This window comes from Echiichthys vipera, assembly GCF_963691815.1.
Source record: "Echiichthys vipera genome assembly, chromosome: 5".
In the NCBI taxonomy this organism is placed as follows: Eukaryota; Metazoa; Chordata; class Actinopteri; order Perciformes; family Trachinidae; genus Echiichthys; species Echiichthys vipera.
In genome coordinates, this window is record NC_139830.1 from 14174532 (window position 1) to 14200408 (window position 25877).

Consider the following 25877-nt stretch of genomic DNA (forward strand, 5'->3'; position numbering starts at 1 on the left):
CGTCTTCTGTTCTAGTGGGTTTTCTTCTGATAAAGCATGATTAATAGTGCGGGGACCCCAAACAAACAGTACTCTAGGGGCCCCTGACCACCTTAATCCGCTACTGCCTATACCCGCGTCACATTTGCAGAATGAGTGACATTTCCCATTGTGATTCTGATATCTCCGACCGCACATGAAGGCAGCACAAAGGGAGCAAAAGCGCAGCCACTGGTGCAGTTAGTAAACACATCGGATGATGAGTTCAGGTGGAGACATGGTGCAGCAGCTGTACTGTTGGGGGGACAGCTCCAGTGGACAGTTCGGTCCGGAGAAAGCACTCAGTCCGGCGGCCTGGACTGTCCCCGGGGTCATAACGGACATCTGCTGCGGGGATCAGCACACTTTATTCCTCACCAAGGATGGAGGCGTTTTATCATGTGGACACAACTCACGGGGACAACTTGGGCGAAAGAAACGTAAAGATGGGAAGACAACAGGTAGGCTGGGGAGAATGGTCGACATAACAAGTAAACATTCAGCCTTATAAATAATAACCCTGTTCAGCTATATAATTTAAAAAAAAAAGTTTTTTTAATCATATATGATTGTTAAATGCAATGCAGGATTATTTTATTTTTGTTGGTTCTTCTCCACACTGGTCTGTCAAGATAGCCTAATGTTATTGTGGGAGGAATTTATTGCTTCCGTCCAGAGCTATAAAATCCACGCAGGTTCATGATCGTGTTTACAGTAGATGGTAACCCAAGATTTCCGAAAATTTCCCTGAGTTTTCGCAAATCTAGGGTTACCATCTAGACACGACCGAGGTTACTAACAGAGTCATGTTTCACTTTCGTTTCTCTCTTGTCAGTGAAGGCAGCGAAAGTTACCCAGCACTTATGTAACGCGTAAGTGGGAAAGTCGGACAGTGATGCATTCCATGTTTGGATATGCGGCTAATTGTGGTGGTAGAAGAAGTATTTAGATTATTCAGTAAAGGTAACCCACAAGGTATCACAATGTATTTAACACCTGCCTTCAAGGTGACAGACACTGTAATGATTATGTCATTAAACTATCACAAAAAAATTTACTGAAATTATTGGATTATTGATGCATTCACTTATGGATGAATGAAAAAACTCATGTAAAGTATTTGAGTGAAGTCACTTTCCACCATTATCAATAAGCACTGTCTAAGCACTTTTTATTCTTGGGAAACAGTTTAAACAGTTTAGGCTGAATAATAAAGTGTTGCATGTAAGTCAGATGTTTAGATGTGTGTTGTTACACTTTGTGATTCACTCTCTGTCATTCTGCATAAGGTCGTGTGGAGGGGCTGGGCAACGTGGTGTGGATGGCCTGCGGTCAGGACCACTGTCTGGCTGTGTGTGCATCTGGACAGGTGTTCTCCTGGGGGGCAGGAGGGGATGGACAGCTAGGGATCTTTCCAAATCTACCCTGCAAAAGGCCAAGGCAAGATCTCAGTCTGTGGATTGTATGAATAAAATGCATATGTATCACTGAAGGAAAAGTAGAAAGAAGAAAAGCTTATTTAATTATTTTCTCATTAACATGCAGTCAGGTGCCGATACCACTGCAAATACCAGTGACTCAAGTTGCTTGTGGAAACTCCCACTCCCTGGCACTGACTAAAGGTGAGAAGACAATGAACACTCATATGGAACCGGGCCAGTTCTAGGACCAGCTTGTAATCTTTAGTTTTGTGTAATGTAGTAATTATTGTTTCGATTTTCATATCTCACTATATCTTTCTGCCAAATCCAGTCTTCCTATTCCCTGCAGGCATGATAAAGTACAAAGTAAATGTTCCTTAAAGTGTGATTCAGGCACAAAATCGTCCCATGGTCTTTTTCTGCAATTACCTACATCAACTTTCTTTGGGATTGCATTTGGTAATCGACTTGAATGGACATTACTATGAGAGGAGCTGGTACTGGGGCCAGTTGGTTAGTCTTTCAAAACACCTTTTTAATAAACTCCAGGTTCACTAACTACGTTGTTGGTGCTTTGTTTTATGTGTAGGGACTCTTATTATGCTACTGCAGAGGTTTGGTGTTATTTTTTTGGTGTCATTTTAATGCCTTCACCTTACTGCCCCGAGCTAATCAGTGTTAACCACGTCCGGCCGTTACCGACTCTCCAGGATTTCTCGGTTAATTGTTTATACACAAAAAACTGTCTCGATGGCTTATTTGATGTGTGTAAGTGCCGAAAAAGACCATGGGATGATTTTACGCCGGAATTACACTTTAATGTAGCTGGAGCTCCAAGAAAACACAGCTGCAACATTTCAGGGAAAAAATGCTTAGAGCATCCTGACAAATACATGGCGGATTATTAATGAAATAATTTCTTATTATTATTTCTTACTTCGCAGGAGGCGATGTCTTCTCATGGGGTTTGAACAGTCATGGTCAGCTGGGTCAGGGGAAGGAGGTGCCGATGAAGTATGTACCAGATCTGGTGTGTGCTCTGACCGGTGTTGCGGTGTCCCAGATTTCAGCCGGAGCATCCCACTCTATGTTCCTCACGCTCCCAGGCCTGGTCTACTGCTGTGGGGCCAATAAATCTGGCCAGCTGGGGCTCAACAGGGTGGATGAGAAGGGTACACATACTTAAACTCAGTCACAAACTCACTTTGCTCACACTTAGGCAGATTGTCCATTGAAGTGGAGTTCAATGGTCAAACCAATCTACGGGCGGAGAGAGTAACAGATGCTGCGATCTTAACGCTTACACCCACTGCATGCAATGACCGTTATGGCTGCAGTTGTATCTTGTTGTTCACCTGTTCCCACTTTCCTTATCAGCCCTAAAGATATTTAACCAGCCACTTTTGACTCACTCCTTGCCAGATCGGGATTGTTACTCTGCACCTTTGTGCTCAAGTCTCTGTTACCTTTTATCCTGAAAGCTGGTACCCTGTATCCGTCCACCTGCCCCATTCTTGCATTTCTGTGGCCTCCATACTACATCTGTCAAGTAAACTTATTTCATTAAATCCTTGAACTCTTCCAGTCTGACTGCATTGTCTGTGCTTGGATCCTCCGGGTCCTTCCCGTGTTGCTCTGGTCAAAACTTTTTGACATCTGTTTAATAAAAAAAAAATGATGCTGGATTACCATTTCCAAGGAACTTATGAGCACATTGCTGGTATACACAAGATTTAAAGCGATGCTTTTCCATCATTTTTTTGTGGAGAAACTCAGTTTTACAGATGTGTCAATTAAATCAACTTATTGATTCGTCGACAAAAGAGCGAAGGTGCGAAAAAAAACAACATTTGCTTCCGGTGGCAGAGCAAATATGTGTGGAAGTCAACTTGACCAGCGCAAAATTTGCGTGTCAAGTTTATGTGTGCGACCATGCTCTCAGTCGACCAAGAATTGCTTTAATTGACGACAGCCCTACCATGTTGTGAATCAATTTTCTACCTATGTAGCCAAAATTACAGACCTCCTTGCTTAATTATAAGAACTCATATGTTCCATTTCCTGTCATCTTTTAACAGGTAGGTTCAACATATGTATGGTACCTGCCCTCAGACCTCTGGGTGTCTCCTCCATAAGCTGTGGAGAGGCACACTCTGCTGTGTTAACAAGGGTACAGAATCTTCTGGCTTCACCAACTCATTAATTATCACGTTTTAAAGATAATTGCAGTCTTCTTATGAGTCTGTGTGACGCTGTGATTTCTAGGATGGTGACGTTTTCACATTTGGAGAGGGAAGCCATGGCCAGCTCGGTCACAACTCGCCCGCTGATGAAATGAGACCCAGATTGGTTGACGGTCTGGGCGGATCTGCCTCTCAGATTTCATGTGGCAGGTAACAATTGGGAGGGTGCTTGTGTGAAACACTGAAACTGTGTTCTGATTTAGGGAATGCTTACTAAGTTTTGGCATCATAAAATCATGCTTACAATAACTTTGCGAATCTCTAACTTTACGAAACTATGTAGCTTTATGAAATACTTTGTTTTGAGTTTCCCAATACATTCACAATTTGTTTCTTGTCTCCCAGACGTCACACATTGGTGTTGGGCACCTCTGGCCAGCTGTGGGCTTTTGGCAATGGGGCCAAAGGTCAAATTGGAAATGGACGACCAGAAGACAGTCTGATTCCCACCCTGGTACAATTTCCATGGACCACTGACAGTGCAGCAGCCATACCAACGGGTGTGTATCAGTGTGTTGTTTAATCATCCCAGAAAATGCATGTTAGTTAGATTTAAAAGACATTTGTAATTGTGATTTTTTATTGTTTTATGTTTTGTTTGTTTAAGCAGGCTTGAAAATATCGGCTGGGTGGAATACAAACTTCACTTACACTTCACCTACACAGGTAATGGGTTCACCTATTTAAAGACTCGATTTTTTTCTTTTTTATAAAATTGGTGTAAAACAGATTAAAACAGTTTACTGTCCACTTCTGTCAAACTTGTTCTGAATCATTTTAATTTTAAATTTAATATAAGTTTAATAGTGTCAAGTTCTTTAAGCTGGCTGGTTTTAAAGCAAAGTCCAATGTCTGTCTTTCAAGAGCTTGGACCGAGGACAGATAACTGGGCGGCTTAATGAGGGAAAACTGCAAAAATGGCTGTCAATGAAACATGGCAATGCAGAGGCAAAGAGGTCATTTTTTTCATAATTTTATTATGGTTGTAAATTTATAAGTGCACATATGAAATATCAGTCTCATAAGCAGTAACCACAGTGTTCGTAAGGCTCCTTTTTGTCTATTCAACAGAGAAATTTCTTCAATGTTTCTGACGAGTTCAAGTCTTGTTGCAAGTTTCACAAAAGCTGAGTGAGTCCATTTGTGTTGTTTGACAGGAAAACCAGTTATATTGTTAAGATAATGAGTGTACGCTTCAGAATTAAAAGATAATCTGAATGCCAGTACTGTAGCTTACATTGACATTACCGCTTTGTTTTAATGCTTTTCAGTGGGCCTCCATTGGATGCAGATGCCTTAACGGTGGACCTTGAGGCGGCTAGCAGAGCTTTTGACCAGCTGCTGGCAATACCATGGATCAAACAATCAGTGAAGAGCATACATTCAATAATTTTCATGCATCAATCAGATCATTTATTCTTTTACTTGAGACATAAATTGACTGAATGAGAAAACTTGTGATGTTGAGTCGTGACCTACAGACATTTTGTACAGTGGCCGCTGATTTATTAATTTACAGACAAATGCATGCTGTGTGAAACATTGCCATGTTTTCTCATAGATTTGTTTTCCATGCAGGTAAACCTTGAAGTCCTGATTAAATGGCTTTGCGCCTCATCAGCTGCCCTAAAATCACCAGAGATTCTCCTGATTCTGCTGACATGTCCCCTTCTCCAAGAGGAGTCTAATGTCATGAACGGGGCGTTGCAGTTGGCTGTCGTCATTGCAGATCAGAATGAGAAAACTCTAAGTAAATAACCACATCAAACTTTATTTAAAGTCTTTTTTGTCACAGGAGATGTAATAATCCTATTTCAACCACTTTTTTAAAACTATACACAGTCATCTGTACATAACTGTTCTGCTCTTCAATAACTTTAAATTGAAAAATAGTCAAAAGTCAGGATTGAATGTACTGAGTGTTTTTTGTTCTACAGGACGCTGGTGGTCGTCCCTGACACCCTCCATACTAATGAAGCACATCCTGGTGTTCAAAACGGCCTTGGCCTTCATGCTAAGAAATGGCCTCTTGGCAACTCACAACCCAGGAATCAAATTCCTGCTGGAGGCCCTCAAGCTGCTCTACAAAGTCAGTGCTGTGTGTTTTTATTTCAATCATCAGTGTGATTATTGACGGATCTATTGTTTTTTTTTAAATTTGGGATTGAAGATGAATATTTTATCCCTGTATCCTAATGAATACAGATTTTGACAGCGGATCTATATTGAGAATGAAAATATATCTAGTGTCTAACTTTTTTTGTGTACTGTATATTGATGTACTGTATTTTTTTCATAGGCAAACAAAGCTGGAAAGTCCTACAAAGTCCCACTCAGCACCTTTTACGTAGAGGAAATCAGTGGTAGTGTGGAGCCAGCCACGGACGTCAATCTTTGGTTGCAATTTTCTAAAATGGAGGTAAAAACATGCAGGACAGCATACATAATGTTGCAGAGGAGCAATCTGTAATATTTGTCCTGAACACACGATCATTTTTTTTTTTTAAGGATGACATCTTCACACCCGCCATATTCTGCCGATACCCATTCCTGTTCACTTTGGTTTGCAAGGTGGCAGTCTTTAACGTCCTGGCCTATATCCTGAAGGTACAGTATGTATTGAAAATAGATAAACATTAAAGTTTACATTAACTGCATAACACAACCTCAATTTTTTCTTAATTTGGGAATGAATTATAAAAAATATATCTCTCATGTAATGTATAATTTGATTTAAATTACTTTCCATCTGTGAGTTGAGTTGTGAATTGTTTAAAAAAGGATGTGTCCTTACAGGGAGCGGCACGCTTGGTTCATGAAATAGCTTTGAGGTGTCCTGATGAGTTGTGGGCAAACCCACCGAACTCTGCCCCGGCCCCGGTCTTCCAGCTAACTCTGCGGCCAACTCACCTTGTTGAAGACACCTTCAGACAGCTCGGTGCAGCCGACCACTGCGCCTTCAAAAGAGAGCTTTTGGTAAACATCACATCGACCCTTTGTCAGCTTTTATCTTCCATAAACTTATGGGATTCACAGGAGACAACAAATGGTTAAAATCATAGCAGAAGGGGCAGAGATATTTGAAGATGTAGTCCCTTCGACAACAGTGTATCCCTAAGCTTCCCACAATTCAACTTTCTAGCATCTTTTCCATTGCCTCTTTAGAACACTTAACTGTAAAAACCATTTAGTGCCTATTGGGCTAAATGTCATGCATGGTAAAAATGGAAAAAATCGGATGTTAAAAATATGCAGAAATGCCTTGCCAGAATTAGTAATCATACATTTAGAAGTGTCTGTTTGATTGAATCCCTTCACAAACCCCTTTGTAAAAAGCACAAGAGGGATTTGGGAGAAGTCACGCTTGAATATTAATTATTAGATTTGATGATTCAGTTTGTGTTCAAGGACAAAAGTATTATTCTATCCGTTCTAGGTGAAATTTGTGGATGACAATAAGGTGATGAATGTCAACAAAAGGGACTTCTTCCTGTATGTGTTTGATGAGCTCATGGCTCCCAAGTCTGAAATGTTCATGTACAATGACACCGATACTCTGGCCTGGTTCCCTCCCAAGGTAAGTCCAATAAACTTAAAGAGAAAACCACGTTTTAAACTCTTGCATATACTCATCTTTTTGTAAGCACTAGAAAAAAAAATCTCTCGACTTGATTGAATAAGCCTATTTGTGGCTACACAATACTTTCAAAACATTTATGAATGTAACAGACAAGTGAGCTAACTACTACAACAGTGTGAAGAAAATAATGATAAATGTAAAACTCTGCTTTTATCTGATGTCTGTTGCACTTTTTGTCTTTTTTCTTTACATTTACTAAGTTAAAGCAACATATACTGTGCATTTGATCATCCTGTGAAAACTTGGGGTCGTTATTGAATCGTACCAAATCCTTATCAAGTTTTTCATCCACCAAACAGCCAAAAGTGGAGGAGAAGACTTACTTCCTGTTTGGCGTTCTGTGTGGCCTGGCTCTCTACAACCACAACATTGTCTACATGCCCTTCCCACTGGTTCTCTTCAAGAAACTGCTTAGAGTCAAACCCTCCCTGGATGACATGAAGGAGTTTGACCCTGTCATGGCAGAGTAAGATTAAAAATATATATTTTTTTGTTGTATTGCTCTTCCAAGCTAGCCTGGACACAAACCAAACTCGTGTTTCATTTGTTGTGGCAGAGAGGTCTGGCCCCTCGCCCATACAGACAGATTTCCAGCGTCTCAATATTGTACTGACCAATCACAACCGCTTATCTCATGTGGGGCAGATTAAAGATGATTTAAGATGATGAATGACAGCGTCACCTTAATTTGAGAAAGTTTGTGACCCAACAGCTATTGTTTTCCACTGATCAAGATCTGCCATTTTGTTGCTGTGACTGGTTGTAGGTCATGTTTCATTACTGTGATTGGTTGTAGGTCTATCCAATTTACACCCAGAAGCATTTTGCTCTTCAAGCATTGATGACGCCCGTTGGAAATCAAAAATGAACTGAGAGGTCTAATCACATCTGTTATTACACTGGTAATGCCAGGCTAGTTTCAAACTACACCTATTCTTGGTGAACAGAGGTGTATGGAGAAAGTCATACAGTACAGTCAGTTTTGATGGATTTGATTTAAACAAACAACGCAGTTGTGTTAAATTGATCTCTTGGTATATTCACTGTCTTCAGGTCCTGGCGGTGCATGTTGGAGGACTACACTCCTGATCAAATCAAAAGCATGGAGACTCCTTTCATTGTAGGTTTACACAGTCAGAACGGTTGACAGTTTTATTTCATACTTGAACTCTGTTGCTTACCCATGTTGCTGCAATATTTAGATATGACTGTAATTCATTACAGGTGCCCTGGGGTGGTGAGGAAGTTGAACTCGATCCGACAGAAACTGGAAAAATTGTCACAGCGTCGAACAAGTACGTTTATGCAGAGTTGCTGTATGAAATGATCTGAACAGTTTTTTTTTAATTTACTCCCAGCAGCACAGATAAGGCTCTACCTCAACCTTTAAGCTTGTATTATTTTTGTCATTCTGTGTCTCTGTAAATCATCTCAGTGTGTGCTGTTGAGGTAAAAGTACAACAGTTATCTGGTATTCAAAATTTAACGTAGAGTCGCTCTATATAATTATATAGAGAACATTTTTGTCAACAAAGACTTGCAGTGACGAGGTGAACATCTCTTGACAGTGTCAGCACTCAATCGAAGCTACATGTGTATTTTTAAAATATTTTTCTTGATAGAAAAGAGTTTGTAGACGCCTGTGTCAATCATGCCTTCAACAAATCAGTGGAGGGAGTGTTCGAAGCGTTCAAGAGAGGGTTCTTCAAGGTGTGTGAGATGGACGTGGTGGAGTTCTTCCAGCCAGAGGAGTTGCAGGCAGTGACGGTGGGCCAGGAAAACTACGACTGGGAGGTGTTCAAGAAGGTCTGCTGAAAACAAGGAGAGCTTTTGACACTTGAATCTTGATGAGAATTAGAAATGTAGATACTGAGATGTCTCTTTTTATTCAAAATTCAGGATTTTATATTAACTTGTGTCATAAGATTAAGAATTTTAAACAAGAATACAGTACCAAGAATCTTTTAATTAAATTGTAGTTATGTCGTGAGTGAACTATTTTTAAATCTTGACATGATTTTCTCACCATTACCTACATACAGTTACAAGACAATACAAAAGAAAGACTTGGGTGTTTGTGGATGGATTACCCTTTTAAAGCAATACTGTAACATAACAAACATACTGTAGAAAATCTAATGAAAAACAATTTCTTTCAAAATGATTCTGCAGTAATTGTAAATTACAGTATATATATATATGAGTGTTGGAAGAATTGGTTCACAAGTCACACAGATTTGAAACATCTGGTTTACTCTTTGACAATACATTTTATAAGCTTTTGAATGTAAAAACTTAAAAGCAACCACTAACTGCTGTATAGCTGTCAGATAAATGTATTGGAGTAAAACATAGACTGTTCCCCCTGAATTGCAGTGCAGTAAAAAGTGGCATAAAAGTTGAGTACATGCACATTTAAATTATACTCTTATACTTTTCCAAACAGAACGCAGTTTATGAAGGAGAGTACCATGAGAGCCATCCAAACATCGTGACCTTCTGGGAGGTTTTCGAGAGTCTGACGGAGGAGGATAAGATAAAGTTCTTTCGTAAGTATTCAAAGTGATTCCGCTCATTATCAATTATCAAGTTTGACTTTAAAGTGGAGTGGTACTATCTCTATGGAGAACTATGTAGTTTTCTTTTAATTCACCTTAAAATGCTGTTTTTGTCTGCAGTGTTCATCACAGGCTGCAAACGTGTACCCTTCCTGGGTATGGAGAGCATCAAAATGAGAGTCACCGTCTTGCCCAATGCCACTGAGATCCATTTACCAGAAGCCCTCACCTGCCACTATCTGTTACTGCTTCCCATCTACCAGAGATACCCAGTGGAGAGGACAATGCAGACCAGGCTTCTCCAGGCTATAAATAACAAGAGAATCTACCGGAAGAAAGAAGACACTACAGACTAAAGTCATCTGCATACACTTCTTGCTTCCTGTTAGTTCGGGGCTTTTTGGTCTCTAGTCTGCCAAATGTAATGTTATATTCGTTCTGTTCTGTCCTATATTAGTTTAATTAGGTTATAAAGGAACATGTTCTGTCATTTAGTTTGTTTTGATGCCACATGCATGTGTTAAATGTGGGAGTCTTGTTTGATAAGGTTTTCTTATATTGAGGAAGTGGACAACAATGTCAGTGGTATTTAACTATTACAAAGAGAAGTTAGTTAGAACTAGTGTTTCTGCATATTCATTTAGCTTTGGTGAGTCACAAACAAAACTAAACAGATAGGAATGATTCAAAAGAAATAAATACACCCTGACACATCACATACAGGACCATTGTTTGGATATTGGGCCAAAGCTTCCAAACCTTTATCCCCTTAAGTAAATATAAAGTCTTCAGTTATCTGGCCTCTTCTTAGGTCCACTCTGGTTTGAATACCTTTCTTTATGACACTGTTTTATAACATTCTTAGCATTAAGTACTCTTTCTGTTCCTGTTATACAAGCTTGAATTTTAAGTTAACATTTTGTTTGTGTGACAAAAGGAAAGGCAACATTAAAATGTGTGTAAATTGAGAAAATTGGTTGTTTTTTTGCCCTCTGTAGCTCAATAACGTGCTAAATGAATGCATCTCTCTTCAAAACTGGCTTGCAGTTTATTATTAATGCAATAATAATTGATATTGTTTTTTGTAAACCATATGCTAGATATCTTGTCATATCTAGGGCCTGGTTTATTTCATTTCCTAGTGGAATGTGTTAGATCTCGTTTTTAAATTTTGTAATTAACGGCAGGCTTAATCTATACATTAATAAAAAACATTTATCTTGAAAACATAAGGCCCATAGAGGGAGGATGAAAAGATACTGAGTAATTTCTTTGAAAATTTAGCTGAAATAGTTTTTAAATTATTCACATTTGAGAAAAACACAAGTGAATTTTGAGGACAAAACAATTCACAGCTCAGCAGCTCCATCAGCAAGACTTAATTTATCATGTCAATGGCTTCATTTGATAGGTTGTATTCTTTCAGCCTACTTTCACAGTCAGGGATGGGAGCCATTCATGATTAATCCTGGGGAAGTGTTTAAATGACCTGCTTTGTGTACTGTACATACAATGAGTCATTCGTAATGAGATGCTGCAATTTCAAGAATCTTATTTAGATGAGCACTTTCAGAAAAAGATTTTATTGGCACCTCAAGTGTTAAAGCATTCATCAATAATCACAAATTTCATCTGAGGAATTATCCTTAATTTTTAAGTTTCCTGAATTAATTTAAGTGAATGTGACTCCTACCCTGGTTTAACTTAATATTGGCTACATAAAAAAGCTGAGACATGGTGACAAGATTTACAAGCACAAGAAAGTATTTCTGACATTAACATATTTCAAGTATCTTAAAGAGACATTTTTCACAGAACAGACCTTTTTTTTTTCTTTATTCCATCCCCCTTTCAATATGAAAAGCGGTAAATAATTTACTTGTTTTTTTAAAAGATATCAAAGTCAACATTTCATTGCGAGGTCTATACCCTCATGTCGTGGCTTACAGTTGATATTTCTATTCAAAAGCTGTCAGGCAGCAAAGCTCAAACATGTATCAAAGCACATACGAAAAGATTAAAAACTGAGGTGGTACTAAACCCACAATTACATACCAGTTAGATAACCCTCGTTTCCAGATACAGGTATTTCTTTCAGCCCTGAAATAACATTAGGTCCAGGGAAAAGGTCATATAGTCAAACCTCCAAACCAGTTTCACACTTAAACCTGAATTTGACTTATTTTTTGTCACTAAATGGACGGTTTGTGTGAAGTTAGTTTGCTTTCTATGTCGGCTCAGAAATAAACAAAAAAAATCACAGTTGATATCAGACCAGAGCAACATCCGCAATAATATTTCTGCTATACACAAACATACATACTTAAATATGCCTAAAAAACAATTAACCAATAATGATCAAGTATAGAAAAACAACTTAAAGCCACTTGTTCTTGCTACACATTTTTGAAGACATTACATAAAAAAAGACAAAAAAAGGGCAATACTAAAGACACGGGGCTGTGCTGTGAGAGAAAAGGCAGTAATGCCTCACGTCCTCTCCTAATCGTCTTGTAAATGTGATTTCCTCAATGCACACTCCACGTGGAGTGAGTCTTTATGAGTGTGTACGTCTGTCTTTGTCTTTTTCCAGACAACTGTTAGCCGTTGTGTGTATCATCCAAGTTAAGCTTCTTTGATTTGTGTTTTTTTAAGGGGTGTGCGATGGCGTACGGACAGCCAAGTTCATCTTCTACACAGTGAGTGTGTGTGTTCTGGGTTTTATCTGACGAGGTGGTAGGTGAGCCAGTACATGAAGATGGGTTGTGCTCCTGCTATAGACATGGTGAGATACATCCTCAGCTGGTTTCTGGTTCCTCTCACCAGCCTCCCCTCTGCTGCCGCCTCAGATAACAGCTTCAGGCGCAGGGTGCGGATCTGAGGTGGGACCGGTTAAAGATATTCTTAAATCAACGATTATACAAATGTTTATATACAGTGTGTCAGCTGAGCCATCTACCTACCATATGACCTGTGACATGCATTCAAATACAACAGCCCTGCCATAACTATGATCTATATTCATGTAGGTCAAAATGTTTCAATTAGGCACACACACTACACTACACTTGAGCTCAAAATGAAGGCAGAGTTCAAAAAAGGAATGTGATAGAAAGTAGAGTAGTGGCCATTGCTCAACCACTCTTCTGCCTCTGGCCTGATTTGGCATTGCGGCTGATATGATCCCATTGCAAGATGGTCTCTCGTTAAATCATGGGCTTTAGCATTAAGGTTATAGTTAGTGGTGGTGTTCAAAATTAGCAGCACTTCTCAATATGATGAAGTCCAGTACAATACCAGCTTTAACTTTGACCTCAATCATATACATCACCAAAAAACTGAACATTATAAACTTTGTAAAAGGTAGAATTTTGCAAAACGGTTTTAATTGTTTAAAAATGAGATCGTACGGGTGTACCTGGTGATGAGACTGAAGAAAAAATGTCCAGAATGCTAAGAAGGAAACATTCTTTCCAGAGTATAGCTTATATAATTCTATGCAGTACACTTTTTACCTCAATTATTTGTTAACCAGAAATCAGCCTATTAAAAATGAATAATTTCATTCATTCATTCATTCATCTTCAACCGCTTATCCCTGTCGGGGGGCTGGAGCCGATCCCAGCTGACATCGGGCGTGTAGATGCTCCTACTCACCATAAAGACAAAGATGGCAGCACAGCACCACAGTAGAGAGAGATAGTATGCTAGTCTCCCAAACAACAGGCCTGCCACTACCCCCACGATCATCCTGAGAAAACAGAAGAGACACACACACACAAACACAAACACACACACACACACACAGTCACAAGTTAGGTTTAATATCCACAGAGCGTTACACTGAGAACATTTAAGAACTGTATGTTGTAATGTTTTAGCAAATAATGCACACTAAAGAAGTACAAGTGAGTTGGTACTTTAAATGTGAAAATAAAAAAATGCTATACACACCCGACATATTTGTAGCCAGAAAAGGCCAGTAGGTCTATGGTTGTGAGGTCAGTGTTTACAGTCACAAGGTAAAGTGACAGCAGGACGGCCAAGACTTCAATGATCAGCCACACAAACGCTGAACTGGCCTGAACCCCCAGCAGCTCTGGAGAAAACCTGGGGGTTGTACAAAATGATTTATATACTGTGAACTCATCAGTACACCATTATCTGTTCTTTTAAAAGGCTAACTGACAGAAGGCAGCGTTTTAATTGCTTTGCGGTTGCTGTTGTTGCTCTGTAATTGTGCATTAGAAAGAAGTCCAGGCAAAAAGACAAAACACAAAGACAATGCCTTGGTGGACAATACCCAGAATTTACATTAAACTGGTGATATGTGGTTATGTAGGAAGACATGAAGGAATCTGATGTATAGTTGTTAATGATCACTGCTTAGATAAAGAATTAAATGATCATAAAGCATTGGATTAGCATGTATTTTCCTAACAAGTATCATTCTGTATGCAGTTACCTGTTCTGTGTGCCGAGGGCCAATCCAGCCACCAGGATGTATGTGATGAAGCCCATGGCGGGAATGTAGAGATCGGGAGCGTTCACATCAAAGCGTGGAGCCACCGGAGTGTCCTGTTGGTAGCTCACCTCCCAGTTCTACACCATGCACATGATCACACAACTTGCTAAATCTTGAATCAATAATCTTTGAGCTGAAAGCATGGAGAATAGTAGCACAGTTTCCTGTAACATACTGTATAGTCTGGATGACTTTTTGAAGAAATTTAAACTACAACAGGCATAACTTGAAGTAGGTATGTTTGTCTTGACGTATTTTCATATGCAGGATACAGGATTTGATAAAGAATTTCCTCTCCCTATGCAAAGTAACAGGCATAACAGAATTATTTATATCCAGCAGGTGAGCAGACTCACCTCGTGCATGTAGGGGAAAACTAAAAGGCCCAGCTTCTTCCCTACGTACACTGTATCCACAGCAAAGTAATATTTCAGCTTAGAAATCGGGATGAACCTGTCCAGCTGAAACAAGCAAGCACACAGACATACACACATGCATTATTCAGCCTGATTTTTCTGTGACCTGATGTGTCACTAGGCTTTTGAGACCATTTTGTGGGAGCCTTTTTGCATCCTTTCTGGTAAGCAATGATATAAAACATTAATGACTCAGTCTTACATTCTTGTCCACCATTTCCCTTCCCTGGGATGCCAGTGAGCTGCCATATGCCATGGCCAGGTTAGACATGGGGTCTGAGAGGATGGACTGGCCAGGAAACCCTGTTGCTTGAGGCCCAGCCTGCTGGTTACTGCCAACATGACACAAGAAACTATATCAACTGAAAGAATACGACGAATGTATTAAGTTAAAAAAAAGTCCAATATATTGTGAGGAACAATATGTAAAAGTCTGCGAAGCTAAATAAAGGAAGTAAATTAGGATAGTTATGCTCTTTTTCTCCCCTACAGTGTCACTATTTTATTTTTGAGGGCATGATCGGATAGACTGACAAAGGTAATATAGGACACACAACATACAGTACAAAAAGACAATATTTATTCACAGGGTAATATTCAGCCTGACTCCCACCTGTACCCAGTCTGTGGTCCAGGTGCAGCTCCGCTCGTATCCTCAAACAGCTGGCTGCCATCAGCACCATCCACTGAGCTATTCCTTAGACGCATAGTAGGCTCTGTGCGAATAGAGAGAGAAAGCGGTTAGAGATGCAAAAAGTCTGTAGAAAAATAAGGAAAGAAGAAAGTAAATGCAAGGCAGCCACATGAAGAGGAAATCTGAGGAACCAGCATGCATCCGTTTGTATAAAGAGACCTTGTTTCCCCTCGTCCCCACGTTATGTGATATTCTAATTAATAGACATTTAAGACCAGGCAATCACTGACACTGGCTGTCCTGTAGATGTACTGATGATTGTCAAAATGTCTTGTTTTCAATGTTATCTCACATGGTGAGTGTCTACAGTGGTGAACATCTGTAGCGGACTGTTAATTTATAGAAGCAGAGTAGGGATTTCCAGTAGGGATCGACGGATACAGATTTTTTGATCAGCCTTAGCCGATTGACCAATACAGACTGACGATTTTCTCAAGATGATATTTGGAGCCGATACTACTCTTGCTCCCTCAATTTACATCATAAAAATTACACAATGATGATAACAAATGTTAAAAGTCACAATTTAAAAAAAGGAACAATAATTGAATTTTAAAGAGGCGTCTCCAGCAACACAGAGCTGCCTGTGGACGCCCGTCTGTAAATAATGCCAAGGAAAAACTATCGGCAAACGCAGCAGCCCGCATAAGCCGATACGATCAATGAAAAATACGCAAATAAAGTGAAAACAACCTTCTAATATCATGTATCGGTCTATCACTAATTTCCAGCACATCTTCACTTACTTCCAAGGTGCATAGAGAAGGAACAAAAAGTCTCATCTCATCAACTGTGCACCCAATCCCAGCGTTTTAGAGCTGTGCAGACAAAGAGCTATTTAAATCCATTTCCTGAGGGGGGTAAAAACCTTATCACACACTTATCACAAGAGCAGATTACATCAGCCTTAAACTTACTGCCTAAAGAGTCAAACTGTTTTTAATTTGGACCGCCTTTCCCTGTCGTCCCTGATGGCAAACAATGTATGACGGACATGACATAAAACGTCACACAACTTGTCTGTCAAAATGAGCCTAAAGATTTAATTTTCTATCTAAAACAACAACAACATAGTGGGCTTTGGCCATGTTGATCACCATCAGTCGGCCTGATTGTGGAAAACTGATATTTTATTTTAAAGTGAGAAATAAGATTATTAATGTGTGTGCTTGAATCTTCTGGAGAGGTTGTGCTTAGGGGAAGCCTGTTTCTTTACATTTTGGTGAAGACATGCACATAGATACTTTGATTAAAAAGGGACTTGAGGTAATGTTCAATAAAATAAAATGCATTGGCTCTAGCCCCATTACTAACACTCATCAGGACATCCCTAAATTGTCTGATTCAGACTTCTTTTGTTGGAAACTCACTTGTTGTTTCAGGATCGTTTCTCTTATTTTGAAATCTGACACTGTTACCGCAATGCCTAGTAGGGATTTTTTTAGGGCTGATGCCGATTTTGTTTCATCAGCCATAGCCGATGACAGATACAAACTGACGATTTTCTCGAGCCCATATTTGGATTTAATACTATTGTTCAATTTACATAATAAAACTTACACATTGATAACAAATGTTACTAGTCTCAATTTTGAAAAACACATTAATTGGACTTAACAAAGGCGTCTCCAGCAACACAGATCTGCCTGTGGTCTGTAAATAATGCTGGGAAAAAACAAACGAAGCAACCCGCATGGGTCGATGCCGATACACGTAATAAAAGCAAATATCGGCCGATAATTTCGGCCTGCCTATGGATCGGTCTATCTCTTATGCTTAGTATGTAAGTTAGACGTAACTCAATATAACGTGAGGGCTGACTTGACTCTGTTTTCCGAGGGGGAGGCTTTCTTGACAGCAGTTGTTCATGGGTCAGAGTCAAAAATAAACCCATGCCCCAAATCTAACCCAGATTTTGAAGCTTGGTAAAACAGGCTTTGTTAACGGTTCCCAACATGCGTAAACTAAGCACAGAGCACTAATATACCACCACGGTTAAATATAATACACGTTTAGGTGTCTGTGCTTCTACAAGTTGTTTAACGTGATTTTGCTATGCTAGCTGTTAGCGTCAACCGGCTGATAACACCATTCAGTTTCGTTTACGTCGGACACAAGAAAGATAGCAAGCACAAAATATACACATGCAGCCGTTAGCTTAAAGGCTGATTTGATGGATAAATTCAAGTACGTAACTTACGCTGTCTGAATCCGCTTTGAGTTGGAGTATAATCCATTTGGACTAACTTGATGGTAGCAGTAGCCGTCAGTTAACAGACTCCACTGAGGTGCAGCTGCCTCTAGTTATCAAGCTAACGGTGCTACGAGGCTACGAGCCATTCATAGACCTGACCCGGAAGAAAACGCTTTCTTCTTCTTCTGTAGAATAAAAGACAACGTGAGAGGTGCATCACTGCTACCTACTGTCTTGAAGTGCCCAGAGGTCCAGCGTCCAACCTTTCTCTCTCCCTCTCTTTATTCTTTATTATTTTATTTATTTATTTAAGTTTATATAACAAATTACACTGCAGAAATACATTTCAAAATATAATTCACATTGGAGGAAGCTCAAATCAAATCCAGTGTTCTGTTGATGTGCAATATTCAATTCAATTAAATTCAATTTTTTTTATAGTGCCAAATCACAACAAAAGTTATCTCAGGACACTTTACAGACTAGGTATAGACCACACTCTATGACTTATTTATTATTTACATAGACCCAACAATTTCCCCGTAGAGTACGGTGGCAACGAAAACCTTCCCTATTACAGGCAGGAACGTCAGACAGACCCAGCTCTGTGGAGGACGGACATCTGTCTGCACCGGTTTGGGAGGAAGAAAAGGAGAGAGAAAGAGAGAAAAGATGGACAGATGGACAGAGAGAGACAAAGACAGAGACAGACACACTTCCAGTTACTATAATAATATCTATAGTAATGTGAATATGACTGATATGTTATGGTGGTACAGCATAATAGTAGTGTTTCTTTTCAACAATAAACCTATTAAACCAGGTTTTGAATCCAGTCCATCTCGATTGGTGGAACTTTCCCAGTATGATGAGGAGCTGCACGTTAGTCTATAGTTCAGTAGGCCCACAAAATATAACATGACATCAAATATGTTCATTTGTATACTTTCACCTGTCTTTCTGTTATTTAATACAATATTCAGAATCTTTTAAAAACACATTTGTATATTCACAGTGAAAAAAATAATAGATAAAATATAGTTTATAGGGAAAATGTGCATTGTTGAGACTATCACTATATGTTTACTTTTAATTTTCTAAGGTTCCCTTTTAATTGATTTAATCTCTGAAATGAAAGACAGTTATATCCCAAATTTTGTTTTGTTTTTCAACGTTTTAACTAGTAAAATATAATTTAAAAATAAAAAGGTGTGTTTTTAGAGGGAATAATGTACTTCAACTATTGACAAAACCAGTTCAATAAGTGAGCTTTACTGGTAGCAGCTGGTGATTATTAACCACAAGCACTGAGTGCTTCTGCTTTTACTAAATGTAGTTGTGACTCCATCTATTAAGTTATGTTTGCTGAACAGAGTAATCAGGAAAGCAAACAGCCAACAGCTCAGCTTCGCTACATACTCTTTCTCTTTCCCCACTGCAGAAGCATCCTCTAGAAAACTAAACAAATCTTTGACTATGTGTAATTTTAATTACACAGACATTTAAATTCAGCATATATGCTGAATGTACGTTGCATGGAGAAAAGAACCATATCTTTGCTCCAATTTATATCTCCTTTTTTCTAACTGTCCATCATGAGTCCGTCAAGAGTGCAATGCTAAATCTGTGTGCTCTTTCATTGCACAGACATCAGTGCCACCTGTCAATACATTATTTAGTATACTGTATTTCAAGTGATATGGTGGCTTATAATAGAAGCATATTAAATAACTCACTGCAACTACCACTAAAGGCATTTCTAAAATTCTTTTGTAAATTTTGATCCCCATGATGAAATTCGAATAAGGCAGATTGGAAAGACAGGAAATGGGAAGAGTGCATCAGGGAACACCATCCTAAATCAAAAGGCTTTTACATCAGTCCTCTCTCTCTCTCTCTCTCTCTCTCTCTCTCTCTCTCTCTCTCTCTCTCTCTCTCTCTCTCTGATGTCAAAAGGACAAAGGAGTGGTGGATGGACGGAGGGTCGAGTTCATCAACACGCCGCAAATTTATTATACTGTATAAAGTACAAAGAAGATGAGGTGGTCAGAAAGCTGAAAGAATGCATCTTTTTCTCTACTGCTGGTCCTCATGTCTTCCTGATTGTGATCAAGCCGGCAGATTCACAGAGGAAGAACAGAAAACTGTTGAACTCCTGCAGCAGGTGTTTGGTGAAGCTCCTTGGTTCTCTTCTTCATGGTAACCGGCTAGGATGGGAAGTCAACAGCTCAGCCATTTGATTGCAAAACTGTAACTGGCGATATCATGTCTTCAACAACAACGTTCCCGATAACAGTGAGGCACATCATCTGCTCAAAAAGATACTAACTATGGTTTGTGGTAATGGAGAAACATTTTATACAAATGAAATGTTCAAGGAAGCTGAGCGAGCAATCCAAGAACAAGAAGAGAACATTATGAAGGCTTGTGCTGAGGAAAAACGCGAAGAAGAGGAAAAACTGAGGGAAAATTTTGAAGGAGAACATCTGCAGGAGTACCTCCATAAAATTTATAAAAGGAAATCAAGAGAAAAGGCAGAGAAGAAAAACAAATTCATTGAACCTGGTATGATCATAACACCGCTGAAGTCGGGGTCGCAATCGAGGCTGCTGCATAAGCACTGGAGCAGTGGTGGGTGGAGTTGTCGGCGCTGTAGTGGGAATTCTTTACACCAGCAGCAGCAAAAGCTCTGAAAAATAAATGTGCTGTGCAGTTAAACATGTATTTACATGGTCAAAAGTACTGTCCAAAGAACTGACACAGCTACTGATTTTTTTTAATTAACTCAAGTGCCTACAGACATATTATGCTTATGTTAGAAAAGTGGAACTTTAAGCTGCACTAATCAATATTTTTATATAAAGAAAGGAATAAATGACTTTGTGTAGGCTAATGGTGAAGGGATTGCTCGTAGTGACAAACCCACTGATAAATCATCTTGAACGAGCATTTTAGCTTCTTTTAGTTTATTGTTTTGGTTTTACAGCTTATACTGGTCTCTGTGCAGGTACAGGGGATTTATCAGAGTGTATTTACTGAAAACATGGTGAATCTGCTCTGATAAATCCCTGTATCTGCACAAAATGAAAATTTTACTGCTAAATATCCAGGTATTTCCTTAAGGAAGTGTGGAGATCAGGCTGGCTCTAAAAGCAAGTCAATTCCCATTTACATCCCATGCAGTCATTTTAAGCCAAAATAGGGGTAAACGTTGAACAAATTACAACAGAAGCAAACTCAACTGATTTTGTACCCTTAATATGTCCTGTGTAAGGGGAAAAAACCCAGAAGAATTCCAATAAGGGAAAGTTTTGAAAAAGACCTAAATATACCCTATGCATTCGCATAATCATTCATAATTTTTCTCAGGCAAATAGGGGGAAAAAATAACCTTCAGATATCACCATGAAAAGTACTGAGTTGATTACTTACATCAAGACAAACAGAAAATGTATTACAAGTTTTGTTCACATGGGCAAATGGGGCATAATCAAATTACATATGTGCTAATTTTCTTAAATACCACAACAGATCTAAACATTGGGTAAAACAGGTGAAAATGTCATGTTGAATCTTGTTGACATATAACTGTAAAGGACTCAATGTTAAGGTCCGAATGGATCCATTTAGTCTACCCACGAGCATTAATACATGGAGGCAGGGAGAAGTCCTTTAAACCAGCCTTTATTAATTCTTATTGCAGAGATGGGGTTTGGGGCTGGATCTGTGGGACTTTTTCTGGGGGATGAATGTGAGATAAGAACAGGAGACAACAGGAGAATGCAGAAGACGAAAGATAGCTAAAATAATTTCTATGTTTATTGTGTAATTGTGTATCTTGTGCAGGATACATTTATAGTTCTCAGTCATCTACAGGAGCAAAATTCTCCCTGCCTCCATTTATTAATGCTCATGGGTAGACTAAATGGGCTTTTTTCGGCGCGCCCCAGCTTCATCCACGCTTCACCTCCATTTAGATGTGCCAGGCGAAGGCAGCCTCAGGCACTGCCAAGCTAGAGCTTCACTCTGGCTTTTCAGAAAGCTACGGATGACATCAAGGAGACTATACGGCCATATTTCATACAGTCTGTGGTGGAGACCAAACCAGAGCTAAAAGCATAGTGAATATTGCAACTTACATTTGTCAGATGAACAGAAACACAATCCTAAATGGACGCTAATGCCTCACAAATTAATGTTTAACACATTCTTTCAGCAATAGACTAAATTTGCTGAATAATTTCCCTGGTATTTTGTAGTTTTATGAAAAGTCCTTGTTGTTCCTTTTTTCGCTGAAAGCAGGCAAAGAGCAACGTTAGGTATCTGTTCCTGCGTGTGTGCATGTGTGTGTCTATCTGTGTGTGAGGCCTTTGTTGGATATGTAATGTGAAGTATAGCGTCTTTGTGGCTACGATGATATTAAAGTGTTTTTTCTATCTCTGTGTAAAAGCACTCTGGGAAGTGGATGTGTAAAGCATTGTAAACAGAAACACTGCAGGGAGATTTCTCCTGGACAGTCAGTACTCCCGTATAATACACATATAAAACACACAAATGTACAAACTGCGGGTAGGTAATGGTTGAATAAATACTGGTTAAAAAAATTTTTTTAACAACTATGTAAATGACCTGTCTCTCTATCAGTCCACAATTTCCTCTTTGTTTCTCTTTTTTTCAAATTCACTTTGTGTCTCACTCTCTCTCCGCTGACAGCTGGACTCACTGGCCCTCAGGGAAAAATGACCATCTCTCCTCAAATGGACTGTAGTGTGCATAAAGGAGAGACACAATGCGCTAAAGCTGCCCTGCCTCACATGCATATGCCTACACACATAGGGCACACAAATGTACAACCATGTTCTCGCGCTTACTTGTAACACACATACAAAGGCCACAACAGGGACTATTTTAAGGGGTTTTCTCATGCGTTAGTAATTGTTCCAAAGGCTACAGCGTACAATAGAGGTCTACAGTTAACAGCTTGACATTAGAAACACATAAGTGGCTTGGGGTGAATCTGTCTTTGGAAATTACATTCAACAACTCAGATTAGCTAATTTCAAGCACAAACAAGCAAAAGACATGCTGTGTGCATGTGTGCCTGGCTTTTTCTGAGCAATACTGCATTCTTTGTGCGTCCCATTGTGGTGTTTCTGTGTGAGTTTTCCCCTGAAACCCTTTGTATCAACAAAAAGAAAGAAAGAAGAAATGCACTTCAGTCACAGCACAGGGACCAAGATACTAAAATGATGTCGTTACAGTTTGGTTTTGTAGATTTTAAGACTAAAAGTACCTTTCTATTCGCATTTTTATGCTCATTTCCAATTTGTACATAAAAACCCTGCGTGGAAATGCATGTGAAATATCACAACATGTTTTTACACTTGGTAGGTGTATTGATAGACGCAAAATATGACATCTAAACTTGAACACCGGGACCTAGACAGTGACAGCTCCACTACATGGCAAACTCCCAGAACTCCTCTATAATCATTCAAAATATGGAACATTGTTCAGTCTGCAAAACAGATGACCTTTAACCTATGAGTTCCAGTCCTCCCCAGCTATAAAATATGTCAGTAGAAGCTGTGTGGTAGGCAGTTTCGAATACAGCCCATTTTTTATACATTTATCTTTCTTTTTCACTTTGATGTCATCCTGTAACATTTTAGTAGATAGTTCAAACTGCCTGCTAGTTCCCACTATAGCAGGTGTCTCCATCTTGCCATGATGTCACACACATAGACGCACAAGGTGAAAACAATACCAGCGTCGGTGTCGCAGCTGGTAAATATTACTACATCATTAATAAAGAGTTGTTAAGATACTATATCAACTTTGCAGATTACGTTGTTGATAAATGGATTTAGGTCCAGATGACCTGCAGCCAAGATAAATTAAAAAGCTATAGCTAAAAATGTCAAGTCATGCATGAGGGGAATAAACACCAGCAAGGGAGCTTTTCTCGTCCTGTCAACCCCAAAGTGCATTATTACTGATCTCTAAAACATGAGGAAATGATCCATAAATCATAATAAAGCCATTAGTTATAATGTCTATAAGCCTGGTATGGATGCAAGCAAGTCTAAGATGGAGAAACAAAAGATAATGTTGATGTAAATTTTCAGATGGAGATGTATTATTTAAGGATATGAAGTTGAAAGAAAAGAAAGTGGTTGCAGCAAGATGTAGTGGTGTCAAGAGAGCTTACATGCGAAAGCTACACCAGCATCAATAATTCTGCAGGGTTTACCCCACCCCACCCCACTCTGACCAAACATCTATGGAGAAAGAGAGAGCGATGTACTGAGTGAACAAACTCTTCCATGAAGCATGAAAAGCATTCATTGAGTCATTATGTAGCGCACCCACAGCCGCACTCATCTAGCGAAGCACAGCAGTGCAGTTTCAGGGACCTTCATCATACTGCATTTTTTTCTTTTGGCCATCGACAGTCTTACTTTTACATATAATGGAGTTATCACTAATGGCGGCACAGGTAAGGAAGCAGAAATACAGGTAGCCACTTGAGACTTTTAGACAATGAACTACAAATGTTTTTCTTATACTAAGGTGAAGTAATGTGCTGGAGTATAGTACTAATAACAGTTTTGGGAGGGTGGTCAGTGTCACACTATTGTAAGTAAACGATCTAACCAAGAGCAGCAACATAAAGCAGAGCTAATACATTGCTGAGCTTGTGTGCTGTAATTTTTCTGTATGTTGTATATGAATGTACTGCTTTGGCTTTGTTTTAAAGTTATTGTTTTGTTTTTTACATTTGTGACAGAATCAGTATCTAATGGGTTGGTTGCCTGCTGAAAAAGTCATAAGAGAACACATACAGAGATGACACAGAAAGCAGACTGCAGATGTCACAAAAGCAAGAGCTCACGCTTTATTGAAACGTGAGTCACTTGAGGCTGCTGCTTTGCAGTCTTCCTGTCATTTATTACAACTTTTGGACTGAGTGGAGGGAAGCATCCATGAGCCATAAACACATGTACTGCATTGAGGCTGAGACTAATTCTGGTTAATAACATCAATAACAAGTACAAGAAAAATATCAATACCCAGGTGGTTACTATTTGTCTGACTTAAACTGAATATTGCAACCTACCCCTGCCCCTTTCTTTCTGACAGCATATTCTGCTGCTTTATCCAGTATCATTTTAATGAGTGCCCGCCAGTATAATATTTGTTTGAAATTAGAGAAGTAAAACAACAGCAATTAGAGGCTTCATACATTATACACATTTTATATTCTTGTATACCAACACTAATATGAAAATCATATTGTTCTCTATCTGCAAAGAAGGCTAAAAATCAACTCTGTTTTTTATTTCACTGGTATGTTTGTTTCATTCTATTACAGTTACTGCAGCTGTCTCATCCTGTTTCATGCTCTTTATCGTGGTGAAACATTCGTGTCCCATTTTCTGCCTGTTTTTTTTCTCTCATTCTCTCAACTGACCTATGATGTTGAGCTTTAACGAGCTTGAGGGCAAAGCTTTCTATTACAGCCGAGATCCTTTGTAAGGTGTAGAGTTATGCAGCCTATGGATATGTTTTGAAAGTAATTACTGTACTGTAGATTGCACAATGATTTGCAAGAGGAATCATTTAGAGTGCCTTTCTCAGTGATATATGGATAATATCTGTGTACGACAGAAGTCAAGTATTTAGATTTGTTCCATCTATTTTCACGTCCGTCAAATGATACAATTATACACTGATAATTGTCACAGAGACACCTGTGACCATATTGCCTAATTGAAAAGAAACATATTTATAGAGAGTGTGTTTGTAGTGGGGTTCAATTGGATTGAGCTGGAGTCGAACACTAGATGGTGTTATTGAGACTGTGCTCGTACTGAGTTAATACAGTTTTTAAACATCCCCTGTGTGATTCTGAACAAGTGAGAAATGTGTAAATGCATCATGTGACAGTATTCTAGACTATTAGAACATGGTGATTCAAACAGTCAGCCAGACAGGGAGCTGTCTGCTTCAGTGTGAAATTATGTTGCCTCCAACAGCTTGAACTTTCAAACATTTTATGATGCCGAGGTGCATCAGGAGTGATTTCTTATAGCCTGAGACATGCAGCAGTGTTGTGCAGATTAAGGATCTTAATTCCTGCAGTGTACCTGTCCAGCTGTGTGGAT

The 25877-nt window shown here is 39.1% G+C and overlaps 3 protein-coding genes across 3 annotated transcripts in view; 2 read left to right on the plus strand and 1 right to left on the minus strand.

Moving 5' to 3' along the window:
- Window positions 1-238: 238 nt before the first annotated feature.
- LOC310947415 (putative E3 ubiquitin-protein ligase HERC4) lies at window positions 239-10236 on the plus strand (the record flags this gene model as incomplete). The annotated part of the gene is made up of 23 exons (XM_083914204.1): window positions 239-479; window positions 1308-1458; window positions 1564-1640; window positions 2384-2611; window positions 3518-3609; window positions 3705-3832; window positions 4028-4182; window positions 4290-4348; window positions 4547-4638; window positions 4754-4813; window positions 4954-5050; window positions 5261-5432; window positions 5620-5771; window positions 5982-6101; window positions 6191-6289; window positions 6479-6658; window positions 7119-7259; window positions 7622-7788; window positions 8376-8442; window positions 8547-8617; window positions 8945-9128; window positions 9769-9871; window positions 10001-10236. The coding sequence occupies 23 exons, from the start codon at window positions 239-241 to the stop codon at window positions 10234-10236; spliced, it is 3072 nt and encodes a 1023-aa protein (XP_083770330.1).
- A 1318-nt stretch (window positions 10237-11554) lies between these two features.
- On the minus strand, window positions 11555-17856 carry LOC310947499 (protein YIF1B-like). Its single transcript, XM_083914317.1, has 8 exons — window positions 17716-17856; window positions 15435-15537; window positions 15024-15153; window positions 14762-14866; window positions 14346-14482; window positions 13835-13990; window positions 13538-13631; window positions 11555-12757 (listed from the first exon to the last, which is right to left on the minus strand). Exons 1-8 carry the CDS (start codon window positions 17750-17752, stop codon window positions 12602-12604), a joined length of 918 nt encoding a protein of 305 aa, XP_083770443.1. The 5' UTR covers window positions 17753-17856; the 3' UTR covers window positions 11555-12601.
- A 6325-nt stretch (window positions 17857-24181) lies between these two features.
- LOC310946969 (uncharacterized protein C14orf132-like) overlaps window positions 24182-25877 on the plus strand; it is a gene marked incomplete at both ends in the record, with an annotated part of 18829 nt that continues 17133 nt past the window's right edge. Inside the window, one exon of the mRNA XM_083913575.1 lies at window positions 24182-24208. Within this exon, the coding sequence (XP_083769701.1) occupies window positions 24182-24208 (27 nt within the window). The remainder of the gene's footprint in view (window positions 24209-25877) is intronic.